Here is a 20,113-nt window from a genome sequence, read left to right as displayed (position 1 = left end):
GGAGTCTGGGGCTGAAGCCCACCTGTCAAGTCCAAATGATTTGACCTGGGATGGTGGCTGAGGTTTAGACGGGAAGGGAAGGGCCAGAAAGCAGCCCAGTCCTGAGCTCATCTCCTCACCCTTCCTTCCTCTGCAGATTGCTGCCAAGTTCTCTTTGTTGCTCAGTCAGAGAGATGCTGCCAGCTCTATCGTCTTTATTTTTATGTTGGCGCCTGGAAGACTCACCTCAAAGAGAAGAGACTCTGAAGACAATGAGAAGGGCAGGCAAGCACAGAGATAATTCCTTTCATTCTCCCTTCCCACAGACTAGCTGAAGCAAAAGTTCAAAACAGCAGCAAGCTCTTCGGGAAAAATTGCCACAACCACTCCGCTTTCTCATGTAGTGACAAACTGCCGCAGAGCCTGCCATGTTTGATTGTTTTGATTCTAGGCCTGCTTCCTGCTTCTCAGGTGGGCTAACTTAATTCTTTAGCTTTGCTGTCTCTTGGGGTATTTCCAGGGGCTCTAAGGCTATCCTGGTGCTCTCAGTGAAGACTTTTTGGGAACTACTTCTGTTTCTTTTTGCAATGTTCCCTGTCACACAAGAGCAGTGTTCTGCCAGAGCAGAAGACTAGAACCGAGTGATACCGACTAATAAATAAGGCTATTTCATGGTTGGTGAAGAAGCACTAGACTTGAAACTGGACAGTGTTTTACTGAGGTCACGCTGTTACTCCGTCACCTTGGAGAGATTAACCAAGAAGCAGAGGCTTTGTGTCATGAGTGTGATACTTACTCACCTATACTGAACACAGTGATGAGACAGGCACCAGGGCTTTATAAGGGCTTTATACACATTGTTCTGTTTAAACCCCCCAGTGACCCTTAAGAGAAAGGCTGTTTATTTTGTCCATTTCCAGATGTAAGGAAACTAGCTCAGAGAGTTAGGGAATTGGCATGAAATCACACAGCTGGCAAGTCATGGGGAGGAAATAAAACTCAGGCTTTCTTATCTAAAATGTTTGTTCTTACTATGACCCCTTCAACTCAAGCTAGTGCCAGGAACATTGGGATTAGAGTCAAAGGGATCTCAATCTGACAACTACTTGCCTGCGTTGCCAGCTGGGTAATGTCAGGCAGCCAGCCCAGCCTCTCTGTGCCTTCCTCTTCCTTATCTGTGAAATAATGATGCTTTCATTATTTTAACTCATACTAAACATTTTTTTTTTTTTTTTGCAGTGTAGACCTTTACAAGATGCAGGGACCTGGGGAAGATTTTATGTGACGATTCACAGAAAACACCTAAACCACCATATGTTCTCTGATTCAGATTGCACGTTCCATGGAAATTTATTTCAGTCTTGTCTCATAGCTGTGCAAGTCTAAATGCTTCATTGAAAATCTCTGAGCCTCACATGTATACAGTGGGGTCAAATCTGACTTACCTAGAAGCTTTGTAAAGAGGATTAAATAAAAGTAATAATAATACGGAGTAACCCACATGTGGTAAATGTGTGTTCTCCTCCCTTTAGGAAGGACTCATATTCTTTCTATTTCAATATTTGATATAATTAGTATAGTGGAGAAAAAAAAAGCTCAAAAAATATTATGTGTATGCTAAGGATTACTACCACTAAATTAAACTTTGAATTCTGTGAATAGTTAGAGAGAATGAGTAATTAATGTCATGTACTAAATTACCTAGTGCTTTTCAGTTGTATTTATTCATTTATTCAGGGCCCTTAATTTTATGAGCCATTAATTATTTTTACACATAAGAGACCAACGTACTACTTATCTAGTCTCTTTCTAAGAATTGTTGATCCTAGCAGAGAGAAGGATGTTTTTAAAATGAGCTATAACCAGTGGATATGAATGTAGATTCATAAGCTCTAATATTCCCTCAGTATCTTTTCTTTATCATTTCACAATTATTAGTCCATGTGTTGATGATCAATCCCCTATTTCCGGGTGATTGCCTTATTAATGGCAGAGTGATGAGAAAGGAATTAAATATTTGCACTAGAGGCTATGCTTAATTGAGTTCCTTCTCTGCTTATTGCAAGCTTCGGGTTTTGAAATTAAAACCAACAAAAATGATGTCATTTAGAAATATGGCTAATATTTGTAGTTGTTTAAATATAATGAAAATCCTACAGAGACTTGGACTTCAAATTTCATGTTCATAGATACATTATAATTTTAGAAACAAAGCACAACTTATTTCTAATTTTAAAAAACTTATCCAAATTATGTTGAGTTCATACATTGTCCCAAAACTATGTCAAAAACTGAGGGGTGAAATAAAAAGGAATATAAACCCAACAACAGTTGAACATACCATATTATCTAATTAACTTACACAGCATTTTAAAGAAGGGACTATCATTTTTCTTATTAGCATAGACTAAACTGAAATACATTAATTCATTCATTCAAGCACAAATATTTATTAGGACTTCTTGTGTGACAGGCAATATACTTGATTCTGAGGATGTGCCTGTAAATAGAACACTTAAGACCTTTATTCTCAATTTAAACCACTATTATTCTAGTGGTTTAAATAGAACATGAAAAATTCAATGCATGAAGGACAGATAACTGTGAATTGCAATAAATGTCGAAAGCTGAAGATAAGCCAAGTATGGGAAGATTCTGGAGAACTCCACAGGGAGAAGCAAATGCAAAGATCTAGAAAAGGAAGAGAAGAAACAAAGGAGGCAGACATGACTGAAGGAAGCCAAAAATGCAGCACATGAAGGATACATTCGGAGAGGTATAGATAGAGGCCAGACCATGCAAAACTCTGAAGATGATGACAAGGAACTTAGATATTCTTCCAGTGACAATGGGGAGGTAATGAAAGATTTGAAGCAAGGTGGTTATTTAATTCCTTTTAAAATGTTACTTTGGCTATTATTATCTAGAAAATGGACAAGATAGAGCAAGAGTAGAAAGAGGAAAATCAGTTAAGATGCCACTAAGGTGGTCAGGGAGAGAGGTGATGTCAACCTATATTAGGACAGTGATATCAGAGAAGGATTTGAGACACAGTAGCTTCTAGAAACAGGGCTGGGGTTATACTGGATATGGGAGAATGGAGAAAGGAATAAATTATAGATTTTCTCTGAAACACTTGATTAAACAGAATTTCACTTACTGATAAGAAAAACTCTGGACATTAGTGTTTTTTTTTTATAGCTATTTCTTTTCTTTTTTGATGAGGCAGAAAGTATTAAGTGTTCCATTTGAACGTATTGTTTGAATGTAAAACAGAAGAAGCTGAATGGACAGTTGACTCTACACATTTGAAACTCAAGATCTTTGTCTTACAGATACCAATTTGGGTAGTCAGTTTATTAGTTCATTTAAAAACATGGGCCAGTGTGAGATCACCTAAGGGGAGAGTTTGTATAAAGAAAGAAAGAGCACCTAAACCTGTGGCAGGGGATTTTTGATAGTTAATTTATGTGTCATCTAGACTGAAATAAGGGACACATAGGTATCTAGTTAGTCACTATTTCTAGGTATGTCTGTGAGGGTGTTTCTGGATGATATTAGTACTTCACTCAGTGGATTCACTAAAGTAGATGGTACTTCCCATTACAGGTGGGCATCGTACAATTTGTTCAGAGCCTGAAAAGAAAGAAGGCAGGATTTGAAGAAACTTTCCCCTCTTTTTCTGCAAACAGTTTGAACTGGATTATCTCATTTCATCTTCTTTTGCACTTTTACTAGGATTTACAACATTGGAATTCCTAATTTTTAAGCCTTTGAATTCAGACTGAATTACACGACTGGCTTTCCGGGGTCTACAACCTAAAGACAGCAGATCTTGGGACTTTTCAGCTTCCGTAATTGCATGAGCCAATTCCTCATAATAAATCACACATATAATCTCCTATTTGTTCTATTTCTCAGCATAACTCTGGCTAATACAGGATTAGAGGCTTGGAGAAGGTAAACAATTTGCTCAATATGTCATGTCTAGTAAGTGACAAACTTAAACCCTGTCTCACTCTAAAGCCCAAGCTTTTATGTTTTATTGCCTATTAGATGACATTTTAAGTGAGCTTTTAAAAATGAATAGACTTTTGATATTCAGGGATGCTGAGAAGGGCACTACAGATTAAGGATACCATAATATTTATGGCACAAAAGCTGAAGAGGGCAGAGAGTGCACAGAGAAATGTGATCTTGTTGTTCAGTATAGCTTCAGCATAAATTTTGGGGAAAAATCTTAGGAAATAAATTCATCCAATATGCAGGGAAAGAGAAGAAAAACCTACAGGTCTTCTCTTCACTGACTAGGGATTTAATAGAGGTAGATGGAATTCTAACATGTCCATTTCTAAATACAGACCATCATGCTTTTGGATGTTTCACTGTCATTATATATGTGATTGTGTATGAAAGAGGATTACTCCTTCTTCTCTGTGACTTCCAAAGACAAGAGACATTTTTCAGAGAGTTAGGTTTACATCCAGTTGATAAAATAATCCTGAAAATGTCTTACCTCTCTAAAAGGAAGTGTTTCAAGAAGGTCTCAGTCACCACACATGTCCAAAAACTCATTGATTCGGCATTCAGGAAGAATGTTCCTTATTTAGCACCATTTTTTCCTTTAAATATTCCAGTAGATCACTACCTCTAATACCAAGTAGTCAAACTCTTTTTTTTTTGCATGTTATTCTTTAGAAGCCTTTATTTTTCCCCATTCCTAATATAATTTTACATTTATTTTGATTACTGAAATAGGGAGTAGAGAAAGATAGAAGAATAAACTTTTATCTTTTCCTTATTGCTGTGTGTTTACGGCCTCGTAGATAAAGATTGCTGAGAGGCAAGTCAGACAGGAGCATAGTGCTTTACAACAGTCCAGAGAAAAATTGGGAAGAAAGGGAAGGAGGGTGTAGAAATAAGAAAAAATTGATGGAGATTTGCATTCACTGCAATTATATGAAATGAATATGCAATCAGTATATTATTTTCATCTATTCTTAATGTTGGGTCAAGAATGTGATATATATAGATGAATATTAATTACAGTCATTGCTATGAATTGTTTAATGCCTATTTTGTTATGCAAAAAGATAAAAACAGCTATGTTTATAAAACAGACTAACTTGGTTGAAATTTTTACTTAATTTTATGTAGCTCTGTTATGTCTTTATTATGACAGATTAATGTTAAGGAAAGAACATGAGTTTTGAAGTTAAAACTTTATTTTCTGAGCTTGTATATTTACAAATTATGAGCTATGGGATCCCTGACAAGTAATGTAATCTTCTGGAGCCTCAGTTTCTGACTTGCAAACTCAGAATTAAATAATGTTGTCTTGTTTCAAGACTTAAAGACCAAGTGAGATGATAAATGTAAATGATCATGGTGCTGAATTAAATGAAAATGCTTCCTTTTCATTAAAATGAGATTTGGTGAGAGAAAGTACCATTACTGAGGTCTTGGATACTATGTTAATTGCTAGGGTTGTCATAATAACATACCACAGACTGAGTGGCTTAACGAGCAGAATGTTATTTTCTCACAATTCTGGAGGCTAGAATTTTCAAATCAAGCCATCTTTGATTTCTTCTGAGGCCTCTCTTCTTGGCTTTTAGATGGCCATCTTCTCTCTGTGTCTTCACATTGTCGTCCTCAGTGGGTATCTTAATCTCTCCTTCTTGGCAGGGCACCAGTTATCTTGTATTAGGATCCACCCACACAACCTCATTTTACTTTGGTTGCCTCTTTAATGTCCTTTCTCTAAATACAATCACAATCTGAATTATTGTGGGTTAGTATTTTAACATATGAATTTTAGGAGACACACAGTTCTGCCCATAACAGATAGATTTGGGAGAAATAGGTTTAGAGAATTTTAAGTTCTGGTGTGAGTTTTTGCATCTTTGTTCATGTTTTCAAATTGAAGTGTAGTAAACAAAGAACAAAGCAACCAAATTCAAGCTTTACTAGGAATGCAGTGAAATTCAGCCATGTAAAGTAGAGAGAATATTTGACATTAAAAACAGCATACAGGACTAGTGAAGCAGAACAAAATAGGATGTACATGGGGCATGTGTGACTATATTTGTGTATGAGTGTATTTTTCTCTATGTTTGTGTGAAGGAGTGAGATTGTGAATGTATATGAATGTGTGATTACTTGTAAGTTTGTGGATGTGCACTGATGAGTACAGGAGGAGAGATAATAGCCTCTGGGAGGAGGAACAATGCTATGAATAAGCACATGCAGTTGAATGGCAGGTGCATAGCATAAGCAGCAGTGGAGAATAATTAAAGCACAGTTATGCTACCATGTGAGGGCATGGGTTCTTACCTCCTTCTTCCTTTTGGAGTTGAGAGGAGGTTTTTCTGGTACAAGGTGAATTGGAGCTAGGTTGAAGTACTGTCTCAGTCTTTTTACATACTATAATAAAGAACTGCTAGTGACTGAGTAATTTATAAAGAAAAGAGGTTTAATTGATTCACAGTTATACATGGCTGGGGAAGCCTCCATACACTTATAGTCATGGCAGAAAGGGAAGCAGGCATGTCTTACATGGTGGCAGGCAAGAGAGCATGTGTGAAGGAGACACTGTCAAACACTAGTAAAACCATCAGATCTCATGAGAACTCACTCTCTATCACAAGAATGACATGGAGGAAACCACCCCATGACCCAATTACCTCCTACCCAGTCCCTTCCTTGACACATGGGAATTACGGGGATTACAAATCCGGATGAGGTGTGGATGGGAACACAGAGCCCAACCATATCATTCCACCTCAACCCCTCCAGAATATCATGTCCCTTTTATATTTCAAAACCAACCATGTGATCCTAACTGTCCCCCAAAGTCCTAACTCATTCCAGCATTAACCCAAAAATCCAAGTCGAAAGTGTTATATGAGGCAAGCCCAAAGCTCCACCTAGGAGCCTGTAAGATCAAAAGCAAGTTACTTACTTCCAAGATACAATAGGGGTGCAAGCATTGGACAAATACTCTCATTCCAAATGGGATAAATTAGTAAAAACAAAGGAGCTACAGACCCCATTAAAGTCCAAAATCCAGTGGGAATGTCATTAAATCTTAACGTTACAAAATAATGTCCTTTGACTCCATGTCTCACATCTAGGTCATTTTGATGCATGATGTCACTTCCTAAAACCTTGGGCAGCTCAGTCCCTGTAACTTGTAGGGTTCAGCTCCTGCAGCTGCTCTCATGGGCTGGCATTGTGTACCTGCACACAGTATAAGCTGTTGGTGGATCTAACACTCTGGGATCTAGAGGATGGTGGCCCTCTTTTCACAGCTCCACTATATTGTGCCCCAGGGGGGACTCTCTATGGGGCCTCCAGCCCCACATTCTCCTTACACGCTGCTCTAGCAGATATTCTCTATGAGGTCTTCACTCCTGCAACAGACTTCTGCCTGAAAATCCACGCATTCCCATACACCCTCTGGTGACTTCTGTACAACTGAAGGCTGTACAACCAAGGCTTTTGGCTTGCACCCTCAGAAGCAATGACTTGAGCTGTACTTTGGCACCTTTTAGCCATGGCTAGAGCAGCTAGGATGCAGGATACCAAGTCCTCAGGCAGCACACAGCAGTGAGGCCCTGGGCCCAGACCACAAAACCATTTTTTCCTTGTAGGTCTCTGGGCCTGTAAAGGGAGGGGCTGCCATGAAGATCTTTGACATATCCTAGAGACATTTTCCCCATTTTCTTGGCAATTAACATTGGACTCCTCATTACCCATGCTAATTTTTGTAGCACGGTTGAATATCTCCCTCAAAAATAGTTTGTTTTGTTTTTTACCACATGGTCAAGTTGCAAATTTTCCAAACTTTTATACTCTGTCACCTCTTGAATGCTTTGCTACTTAGAAATTTCTTCTACCAGATACCCTAAATCATCTTTCTCAAGTTCAAATACCACAGATCTCTAGAGCAGGGGCAGAATGCCACCAGTCTCTTTGCTAAAGCATAACGAGAGTGATCTTAACTCAAGTTCCTGGTAAGTTTCTTATCTCCATCTTAGACCACCTCAGCCTGGACTTTATTGTTCAAATCACTATCAGCATTTTAGTCAAATCTATTCAACAAGTCTCTAGGAAGTTCCTAAGTTTCCCACATTTTTCTTTCTTCTGAGTCCTCCAAAGTGTTTCCACCCTCTGCCTGTTACTCAGTTCCAAATTGCTTCCACATTTTCAGGTTATCTTTTAACAGTACCCCACTCTACCAGTACCAATTTTCTGAATTAGTTCGTTGTCACACTGCTACACAGAACTGCCTGAGACTGGGTCATTTGTAAAGAAAAGAGGTTTACTTGACTAATAGTTCTGCATGGCGGGGGAGGCCTCAGGAAACTTACAATTATGGGAATGGGAAGCAGGAATGGAAAGCAGACATGTCTTAGTGGCAGCAGGTGAGAGAAAGCATGCTAATGAGGAAATATAAAACACTTATAAAACCCATCAGTTCTTGTGAGAATGCATTTGCTATTGAGAACAGCATGAAGGAAAGCACTCCCATGATCCACTCAGCTCCCACCAGGTCCCTCCCTGAACATGTGGGAACTATGAGGATTACAATTTGAGACATTTGTATGGGGACACAGAGCCAAACCATATCAACACCTACATCCAGTGCCATGATATATAATTGACACAAGCTTGCCAACCAAATGAGCACCTGGAAAGGGGGGAATGAGGAATAAAATTCAGCCTACAGCCTGCCTGCCAAGCCATGAACCCATCATGGAACTATCTCCTCCTGAGGAAAGGAATGCTTTGTTTTGCTCTGAATTTTTATCTCTTATTTGAATAAAGATGCTACATAGGTACCTCGTGGCCCAGAATACCCCAGTACCTCTGGCCTAAGTGTCATTTACAGAATCTGTTAGGGAAGACTCAATAAGGCAAGAACATATCTCTAGAATAGCCAGTACTCTGTCTCTTATTTTATACACAGTGAAGCAAAAGTATTGACTCACAATTAAAAGAAAAACAATAAGCTAAGAGAAAATAATGTCCTGCAAAGGTAGACTATAAAAGAGAATATTGGTTAATTCCTCCCAACGGTTTTGTGTTATTTTTTGAGAGGAAACACTACTCTTATAATCACAGAAATGTGAATAATGTAGCTTCTCTATACATGCACATGTATGATAACTTTTGACTACTTTCTTAAAATATATCCCAGATTTCACATCCTGCTCTTATCTCTGTCCTATGTTTATTTGCTAATATATTCAGGCTTAATGTTTTTGGCAAGGTAACAGTGCACATCTCAAAGTGGGTCAGCCGTATCTTCCTTATCAAAATACAGCTGATATTAGTTAGCAGGTCCACAAACTTTGTGGGCATCCTGAGACCAGGGTTATGGAACCAAACTTCTGGACAATCTTGAGAGACATCAAGACCTACTGGAACTAAAACCTTATGATCCCTAGCCTGGCCTTTGAAAGCAGCATTTTATCACTGCCAACTTGAATCACTCCTCTGATCTGCATTTTTCATTTAGAAGAAAAAGAGACTATAATATGCAAATAGCCTAATCTTGCAGATGTATAGGAATATATGGTATGAAATAAACAAACAAATGTATGAGAATGAATAAATAACAGGTAATATGCATGTTGTTAAAATGTATTGAGATGGTATTATTTCTCACTACATTTTAATACATTAGAAAGTATTAAATCTTGAAATGATAAAAGAACTTAACATTATTATAATATAATATATACATGCACATACAATACATAATATAATACAGCAATATTATGTTACAGATGAAGCAATTGAGATTAAAGAAAATTGTTTTTGTTTTTGTTTGCTTTTCTGTTTACCTAAAGTGTGCTTTTTGAAAACAAATTAGAAATTTTAACCAGATCTTTCTTTCACCATGTCCAGGGGACATCTATCATTTTTTCCAACAAATACGTGTAAGGGAAACCCACCATCTGCAAATGTATGTACTAGAAGTTGCAAGAAAAAGTAACACTATTGCCCAGAAAAAAATATGCCAGTGATTATTTTGGGTAACAAGATTGGCAGACAGGGATCATGGCAGAGCCATGGTGGAAGGCAGCTGGAACAATAAGCCCAGTGTATCTCTTTGATATTTTATGCCTGGCATTTCCCCACATAACTCTTAGAGGAGGATGGATCTGCAAAGACTCCAGGTTTACAATAAAAATAATGTACATTAATAATTTATGGTTAGGGAAGAGTGTGAAGTTTACAAATCACATGTGATGTGCAAATTTTATTTTATTAGAAAAAAGTTTAGATATCAAAAAGAAATGTGGTTAGAAGCAATATTCAAGAAGCACTAGAATGCTGGGTTAAAGATTTGAGGATTTTTTTTTCTAAAAAATAAAAGTAGATAGAAATATTTTGTCATTCGCTAATACATGGAACCTACCAGTTTCTGAGATTTCTCACACGTCTTGCTTATCCACAGATCTGGCCCCATTTGACAACAACCCATCATTTTAGTTTTGTTTCAGACTCTGATACTCACCAATAGATTAGGGAGATTTAAGGAGCAGTGGTTCAATCACTAAGGAGATTCAGCACCAAAGCAGTGCATTTTCTTGTTCTGGCTTTTGGCATTAGCTCCAATAATTTGATTCAGGACTCATTTCTATTACCAAATCTTCCCATTCACATATCCACTTCAGGAGCTGGGTGTGTATTTGAGCTTGAATCAGTACCCAGTATATCAGCAAAGTAAAGGAGGCCTTTATTATTTGAGTATGAATGGGGAAAATTCAGATCCCCATGACAGCAGGATTGTATTTGAATCCCCCAGCACATACCAAAGAACAAGTAAACATATCTTAAATATTGACCAAATGCTAAATTATATTCTCAGAAGCAAGCTAATGCTTTCAGGCTAAATCCAGCCCGGTGCTTATTTTCATAAATAAATGTCACTGAAACAAATTCATGCTTCTTTATTTACTTATTTCCTGTGTCTGTTTTGCTCTGCAACAGCAGAGTTGAGTGGTAACTAAAGAGACAACATCACCTGTTAAACCGAAAATATTCATTATCTAGCTCCTTATGGGATGTCTGCCTATTGTTATTCTAATTTATGTACCTAGGTTAATTTTATTTAATATTCACAATTTCATGATGTACAATATTTCCACATATGAGTTAATGGGGTAAAGCTGTGACAAAGCCAAAGATTACATAGCAAAGAATCAGAAGAGCTTGGAGTTGAACTTAGCCCATTCACTCTGAAGTCTATGCATTTAAAAATTATAGTTATATATTTTTACATGTAAAATAACTTTATTTAGATATAATTTAGATAACATACAATTCATCCACTTAAATTATACTATTCTGTTATGTTTAGAATAGTCACAAATTTGTGCAAACATTATAACAATTTTAAAGCAGATGCACAACCCAAAAAGAAAGGTCACACTCATTAGCAGGATATATATTTTCTTTATATCTTCCCCAACACTTGTTAGTATCTCTTTTTAAAATAATTATCCCAGTGAATGTAAAATTGTTGTTTTGATTTGTTTTTGCTTAAGGACTAATGATTTTGAGTATTTTTGCAGGTGCTGTCTAGACATTTGTGTATCTTCTTCGATGAAATGTCAATTGAGAATAGTTGTTCATTATTATTTGGATTATTTGTTTATTATTGACACACAAGAGTTCTTTGCATACTCTACAAGTAAATTCTTCACTGTGTGGGTTGATATATTTTTAGAAATGCAAAGCTATTTAATTTTGATTATGTCCCAGTTACTCTTTTTTTGTCACTTGTGCTGTTAATTGTTATATCTAAGACAGTCTTCCAGAAATGTTATAGTTTTGCTTCCGATATTTAGGTTTATGATCAATTTTGCATTAATTTTTGTATAAGGTGTGAGGAAGGGGTCCAACTTCACTCTTGCATGGGAATATTCAATTGTTCCAGCATCATTTGTTCAAAACATTATTCTTCCTCATTGAATTGTGTTCTCGTGCATTTTAAAATATACAATTTTATTTCTGGACTCTTGATTCTATGTCTCCAGTCTATGTATCTATTTAATCAATAACACAGTCTTGGTTAACATAGCTTTATAGTAAAGTTTTAATCAAAAATTGTGAGTCATCCAACCTTGCTCTTTTTAAAAATTGTTTTCACTAATTTGAGTCCTTTGATTTGTATATCAACTTCACAATGTTTATTGATTTTGGCAAAATAGCCTACTGGAATTGGTAAATATTGTGTTAAATATATAGATTACTTTGAGGAATATTACCATCTTAACAATATGCATTCACTGTTCTATGAAAGTAGTATGTCTTTTCATTTCTCCAGCTATCCTTTAATTTTTTTAAGTATATTTTGTAGCTTTTGGTGTACAAGACTTAAACTTTAAAAAATTTTTTTTTAAATTTTATTCTTTTCTGTACTGGCTTAAATTGTGTAATTTTATTTTTGTTCTTTGCAAGTATAGAAAATACAATTAATTTTTGTTGGTTGATAATTTTATTAGTCTGTTCTCTTGCTGCTAAGAAGAAATTCCAAGTGGGTAATTTATAAAGAAAAAGGGTTTAATTGACTTAGTTCCACATGGATGGTGAGGCCTTAGGGATCTTATAATTACAGTTGAAGGCACCTCTTCACGGGGTGGGAGGAGACAGAATGAATGCTAAGCAAAGGGGAAAAGCCTCTTATAAAAACATCAGATCTTTTGAGAACTCTCTCTGTTACTATCACAAAAACAGCATAAGGGTAAGCACCCTCATGGTTCAATTACCTCCCGCTGGGTCCCTCCCAGGACGTGAGGGCATTATAAGAACTACAATTCAGGATGATATCTGGGTGAAGACACAGCCAAACTATGTCAATATCATAGACTGAAACCTTGTTGAACTTGTTTATTAGTTGTAAGAGCTTTTAGTGGATTTCTTAGAATTCTCTATAAGCAAGATTTTGTCATATGAGAAAAGACATAGCTTTATTTCTGATTTTCTATACTGGATACTTTGTTATATGTCACTTTTACTTTTGTGTAATTGCATGGCTAGACTCTTAAGCACAAAGTTTAATAAAAGTGATAATAATAAGCATTCTTCATAATCTCTGATCTTAAGATGAAGCTATTTTTCAGCGGCTGCCATGATAACTCTCTCTCCCTCTCTCTCTCTCTCTCTCTCTCCCTCTCTCTCTCTCTATCTATCTATATATATATATATATATCTTTTATGATAATGAGAAAGTTTCCTTGTAATTTTAATATTTTGAGTGTTTTTATTATAAAAGCATGTTAAATTTTGTTGAAAGCTTTTAAAAATTATTTTAGATTATCATGAGGTTTTTGCCTTTTATTGTATTGATATATTGTATTACACGAATTTATTTTGGATGTTAAGCCGACACTGAATTTTTGGGATACATCCCATTTGATTATAGCGAATAATTGTTTTAATAGGCTACTGGATTAAATTTGCTGGTATTTTAAAAATTATTTTTGTGCCTATATTCCTAAGATACATTATTCTGTAGTTTTCTTTTTTGTAATATCTTAGTCTTGTTTTAGTATTAGGGGTAATACTTACTTTATAGGTTCAGTTGGGAAGTGTTCCCTCTTCTTTCATTCTTGGAAGAGTTTGTGAAGAGTTGATATTAAGTCTTGTCTATATATTCAATAGAATTCACTGGTTAATCAATGTGGGTCTGAGTTTGACTTTGTGAAGTTTTCTAATTACAACTGCCATCTTATTTCGTGTAAGTTCATACAGATTTTCTATTTCTTCTTGAATCAGTTTCAGTAATTTGTCCGTCTAGGAAATTTTCCATTTCAAGTGTATTATTTAGTTTTGGCATAGTATTTTTTGATAATCTTGCTTTTTAGAATTTATTTAAGGCCAATAGTCATGACTATTCTTTCGATCTTGATTCTGGTCATTTCCGTTTTCACTCTTTTTTGCTTGGTCAGTCTAACTAAGAGTTTGTCAACTTTGTTGACGCTTACATAAAAAACAATCCTTTCCTTTTGTTGTTTTCCTTTATTAACTATTTTTTAAATTAATGGCCACTCTAATCTTTATTAGGGTAAATGTTCCTCATGCTTTAAGTTTCTTTTGTGCTTCTTTCTCCATTGTCTTAAGATGGAAGATTAGGTCATTAATATAAGATCATTCTTTAAAAATATAAGCAGTTACAATCATAAATTTTCCTCTGATAAATGATTTAATATCATTCTGTTGATTACAGCACAATGTGTCTTCATTTTCATTCATTTCAAAGTATTTTTATTTTATTTTATTTATTTATTTATTTTGAGACACAGTCTTGCTTTGTCACCAGGCTGGAGTGCAGTGGCTTGACCTTAGCTAACTGCAGTCTCCACATCCCGGGTTCAAATGATTCTCCTGCCACAGCCTCCCGAGTTGCTGGGACTAGAGGCACCCATCACCACGTCCGGCTAAATTTTGTATTTTTAGGAGAGACGGAATTTCACCATGTTGGCCAGGATGGTCTCCATTTCCTGACCTCCTGATCCCCCTTCCTCAGCCTCCCAAAATGCTGGGATTACAGGCGTGAACCACCACAAACGTCCATACTTTTTATATTCTTGTGGGTTTTTTCATCCATTAGTTACGTAGGAATGTGTGGTTTAATTTTCACCTACTTTTCAATTTCTCAATTTTTTTTGTCATTGATTTATAATTTTATGCCATTGTGGTTGCAAATCATCCTTTTCATGATTTTAATTATTTTAAATTACTGAGGCTTGTTTTATGACTTAGGATATGGTCTATTCTGGAGACTGTTCTATGTGTATTTAAAAAGAGTGTGTATTCTGCTAGTGTTAAGTAGAGAATTCTGTAGATGTCTGTTAGGTCTAGTTATATTGTTCAATACTTTGTTCTAATATTGTTCAAGTTTTCTATTCGTTATTAAAAATTATGTATTAAAATTTCCAACTTTTATCATAGACCTATCTATTTTTACCTTAAATTCTTTAAATAATTGTTTATAATTGTGACATCTTTTTGATAGATTGCTCATTTTATCATTGTAACATGTCTCTTTTCATCTCTAGTAACATCTTTTGTTTTAAAGTCTAGTCTGGTGCTAGTAGAGCCACTCCAGATTTCTTAAGGTTGCTATTTGCATATATATCTTTTTTCATTCTTTACTTTCAAACTCTTTGTATCTTTGAATCTAATGTGTGACTCCTGTAATAATTGGTTATTATTCTTTTTTAATCCAATCTGACAGTCTTTGTCCTTTGATCCTATTATTTAAAGCATTTGCATTTACTATTATTATTGTTGTATTTGGATTTATGTCTTCATGTCACTTCTGTGTTCTACATGTTACACACTTTCTTTGTTCCTCTATTCTTCTTTTATTGCTTTCATTTGCACATGTTAAGGTTTTCTAGTGTAACATTTTAATATCTTTAATGATTCATTCAGTATGCTTTTGAACTATTTCTTTATTAAGCTCTACATTAGATTTATACTAATTTGGAGTCAGTAAGATATAAAAACATAAATGCTATACATTTATATTTTCTTTGTCTTGTGCCAATGTTTTAGTTCACATTTTAACCTCATAGAGCATATATTTTGCATGTTATATTAATAATTGTATGTTGTTATAATTATAAATTTTATATAGTTTATATATCTTTTAAAAAAGTTGTGAGAAGAAAGAAAATCAAGTATATGTTATAGACAGTTTATTATGGATCATTTTTTGGCTCCCTTGATTTGATCTGTGGATTCAAGCTACCCTCAGGTGTTATTTTCTTCCTTCAATACAGCTATGCTCCCCTTCAACTCTGTGTGATATTTATGTCATACATACATTACATTTCTATATATTACAGATTCAACTATAAAATATATACATATTGTTTTCCATATTTACATTTCAAATCAGTTAAAATAATAAATGAAAAGAAATATCAATTTAAAACGTCTTCTGTAATTACATAATTACATTTATTGTATTCTTTCTTTATGTGATTCAAATTATATCTGACATAACCTGCTTTCAGTCCGAAGAATTTCCTTTAGTATTTCCTCTAAGGCAGGTCTGTTAGCTGCAAATTATCAATCCTGGTCATCTGTTTATTTTGCTTTCATTTTTAGTGATAATTTCCCTGGACATGTGATTTTCCCTGGACATTTGTTTTCTCTCTTTCAGCACTTGGTACATGTTGTTCTCCTGGCTTCCTGGCATCCATTGCTTCTGATGAGAATTCAGCTCTTATACTTATTGAGGTTTCTTGTACCTCATTTAAGACTTGTATGTGTTAAATCATTTTTCTCTTGATAATTTTAAGACTTTTGTTTTGGCTTTCAAATTTTTGACAATGCTATGCTTGACTGTGGATCTTTTCCTTTTAATTTATTTTGGAGTCTCTTGAACTTCTTAGATATATACATTAATCTTGTTCATCAAATATTGGAAGTTTTTAATTATTACTTTGTTAAAGATTTTTATATTCCCTTCTGCGTTCTCTTTTCCTTCTAATACGCTTATTACATGTATGTTCATCTGAGTCTCTTTTCCCTGTTTTCTTCATTATTTTTTTTTATTCTTCAAAATGCATAATCTCTATAGGTCTACCTTCAAGCTTTCTGATGCTTTTTTTTCTCCCAATTCAAGTCTATTTTTCATCCCATTCTATTGAAAACTAGGCTAAAAAATACTATTATATTTTTATATTGGTTATTGCATTTTCCAATAATAGAATTTCCACTTGGTTTTTATTTATAATTTATTCATCTTTGATATTTACACTTAATAAAACAATATTTTCACACCTTTTTAAATCATGGGGTTTTTTTTGTTGTTTTGTTGTTGTTGTTGTTTAGTTGTTTGTATTTATAATGGCTTCCTTGAAGTTTTTGTTAAGTTGGCTATCTGGGCACCCTCACCAACAATTTATATTTTCTCCTTTATTTTGTGGATGGATCAAAATTTCCTGTTTTTTTGCATGTCTCATACCTCTTTGCGTTGGAAATTGAACATTTTAGGCAATATCATATTCCAACTTTTGATACTTGCCTATGCCCCTTCCTGAGTGTGCTGTATTTTGTTTGTGTTTTTGTTTTGTTTATTACTTTCTTATTGGTTTCTTAACTTGGATGTAGTATTTTTGTGAAGTGTCTATCCTTCGCAGTGTAAGACCTGTGTCACTTTTTAGAGCATGGAGCTTTGGACATGTGTGGTCATTCTGAGATGACAATGACTTTTAGCAGGAGTTATTTCACTCTCTTTTTCTGTAATCTCTCTGTTATGCTGTTTGCCTCTGTTGATATCACACCCTACCCATTAGGTTCCACTAATTGCTGGTTGTTTGCTTTATTCTTTCTGACAATGTCCTGAGGCATAAATTCTCCACAGTCTGATCCAATTAATCTCAGGCCCTTTGCATAATTAGTTCCTGAAGTCTGTATTTGAGGTTTGTTCTGACACCAGCATAGCTCTTCATAGCCATATCTTTCCCCAGTTATCTCCTGTAAAGCAGAAACCCTAAGGTTTAGCTTGTTCTCATAGATCTATTATTCTTCTCTTAATTCTTTAGCACTTAATTCTCTTTGCATTTAAGAGTGTATTTAGGCTTGAAATTCTCCACACTCTTGCAAATAAAGGCAATTCCCTTGTTAAAAGCTTTGGAAATCTCTGTTCTTATGGCTTGATTTCTCTACCCTGGGCAAAATCTCTGAGCCATTGCTGGTGGTAGGGAAAGTAATGAGCTTTTCTTAGAGTGACACTTAACGTTTGATGAGCATAATGCTGGATAGTGATATTAGCCTCTGTTCTTTTCACTTTGTCACTGCTGGTGCGGAACTGCTTGCTGCCACATGAATAAGCTATGTTGAGGCTGATTGGATCATCAGTATCCTCAGTTTGTTGCCTGTGGGTAGAGCCTCCTACCTGAGAAAAGGGATTGTGTACTAGAAGGCTGCTCCTATTCTCTCAGTTGCACCTACCTGGAATTTAGCTTTTGTAACATGGGTTAGGGAGGGATGAGAATCATGGGCACACAGCTCCTCCCAGTGAGATAGTATAGCTTTTAACTGGGGTCTGGAGGAGAGGGAGCCCCATCTTCCCAACAACATCTGCCAAGAGTGGAACTTCTATTACACTGAACTGGGGGAACTGGGGAGAAAAGGAGCAGATAGTCTCTTAAGTGCTATAGATTCTTGCGGCTCTTACTGATATTTAGTAGATTTAAAAAAACTTAATTTTTCTTTGATCTTAAGATAATTTCTATACATTCTAAGTAGTTTATTTTATTTTTTGAAGGAATTTGTTTCTAGTTATGGTTGTTGCATTGGTAAGTTCCTTATGTCATAATTCCACGAAAATAAGAACTGGGAGCCTATGCTTTTAAACCATGTGTTAAACAGCCCAAATCTCACTGAAGGCATGACTGCTGACATAGCATGCACGAACAAATGCTGTGAGGGATCCTGTATCTGAAATACACATTGAAGAAATTTTAAGTTGTGATGGCAACGGGAACTTGAAACATCTTTAAATGTAGAGCTTGCTGACCTTAACCATTTTCAGTGTGTATGTGGCACGGACGACACTCTGAGCTGAACAACTGTTGCACATTCAGACACTTCACAATATTTCTAGAGTAGAATCACTTTACATGGAGGAACAAAGAGACTTAGGTGGAAAAAATCCTTCTTAAAAAGAAGTGAGACATCCAACAAAGATTATTGGAATTCTGTACATGAAGAGTAACTTTATGGTACAATCCACATCAGAAAAATTTTAAGAGAGTACTATTAACAATCAAGAAAACGTTATTAAGAATTAAGCCAGGCAATATTCATAAGCCTTTACTGTTCTCACTTAACAGAATGTGTAACCACCCACGTGTGTGGCAGTTCTCATACTAAGCGCCTTACATATAGAATAGTGGGATGCCATCAAGACAAGTTCATATAGATCTTACAGCAGAGTGGAGGAGAAGATGTTAATAAATTATTTATGTAAAAATAAAATTGTTAACTCTGATGAGATTATGAAAGAAAGTGATGAAGAGATCTGAGAATAATTTGCTGGGAAAATCAAATATAGGCTTGGGATTCAGAGAAAGTTTTCTTTAGGGAGTTTGAACAATTAGAATATATATTATATATAAAATTTAATATATAATAAATTTTATATTTAATATATAATAAATATTATATATATATAATTTAATATATAATAAATATATATTATAAATATTATATATAAAATATATTATATATAAATATTATATATAATATATATTATATATTATATATATGTATAATATATATTTTATATATTTTATATATTATATATAATATATATTTTATATATATTATATTTTAGAGGTATAAATATATGTATTATATTTATTTTTTTTTCTTTATTTTTTTTTGCTATAAAAATGTTTTATTAGGCCAAACTACTTACTATGAAAGTGCTTTAAAATGCAGTAGGAGGAGATGTAAAGACTCAAAGAAGTGTGTAGTGACAATGGCTATCAGAACACACTAAAGAATCCACACTGCTTCTCCCTTTACCTAGAAAAGGAATCTTCTAGGCTACCTCCTCCTTCTCAGCACACTCCTCAAAATCCTCCTCCTCAGCTGTGGCGTCTTGGTATTGCTGGTATCCTGACACCAGGTCATTAATGTTGCTCTTGGCCTCGGTGAACTTCATCTCATCCATGCCCTCGCCCGTGCACCAGTGCAGGAAGGCCTTGTGCCTGAACATAGCTGTAAACTGTTCGGAGACGCGTTTGAAGAGCTCTTGGATCCCTGTGTTGTTACCAATGAAGGTGGCCGACATTTTTAGCCCCAGGGGTGGGATGTCACAGACGGTTGTTTTCACGTTGTGAGGGAGCCATTCAGCAAAGTAGCTGCTGTTCTTATTTTGAATGTTGAACATTTGCTCATTCACCTCCCTCATGGACATGCAACCTCTAAAAATGGGGTATATTATATACATATATATATTATATATATCATATATATAATATATACACATATATACACATATATATTATATATATACACACAAATATATGTACACATATGTATTGTATATATATTATATATATACACACAAATATATATACACATA

At 35.0% G+C, this 20,113-nt stretch overlaps 1 protein-coding gene across 1 annotated transcript; it reads right to left on the bottom strand.

Moving 5' to 3' along the window:
• Positions 1 to 19,365: 19,365 nt before the first annotated feature.
• On the bottom strand, positions 19,366 to 19,945 carry LOC116545778 (tubulin beta chain-like). Its single transcript, XM_032272246.1, has one exon. It carries the CDS (start codon positions 19,943 to 19,945, stop codon positions 19,568 to 19,570), a length of 378 nt encoding a protein of 125 aa, XP_032128137.1. The 3' UTR covers positions 19,366 to 19,567.
• Between the last annotated feature and the right edge of the window lie 168 nt (positions 19,946 to 20,113).

The sequence above is a fragment of the Sapajus apella genome, unplaced genomic scaffold (assembly GCF_009761245.1).
Source record: "Sapajus apella isolate SASKATOON/1434 unplaced genomic scaffold, GSC_monkey_1.0 scaffold5, whole genome shotgun sequence".
In the NCBI taxonomy this organism is placed as follows: Eukaryota; Metazoa; Chordata; class Mammalia; order Primates; family Cebidae; genus Sapajus; species Sapajus apella.
This window is presented reverse-complemented; position numbering and strand designations above follow the sequence as displayed.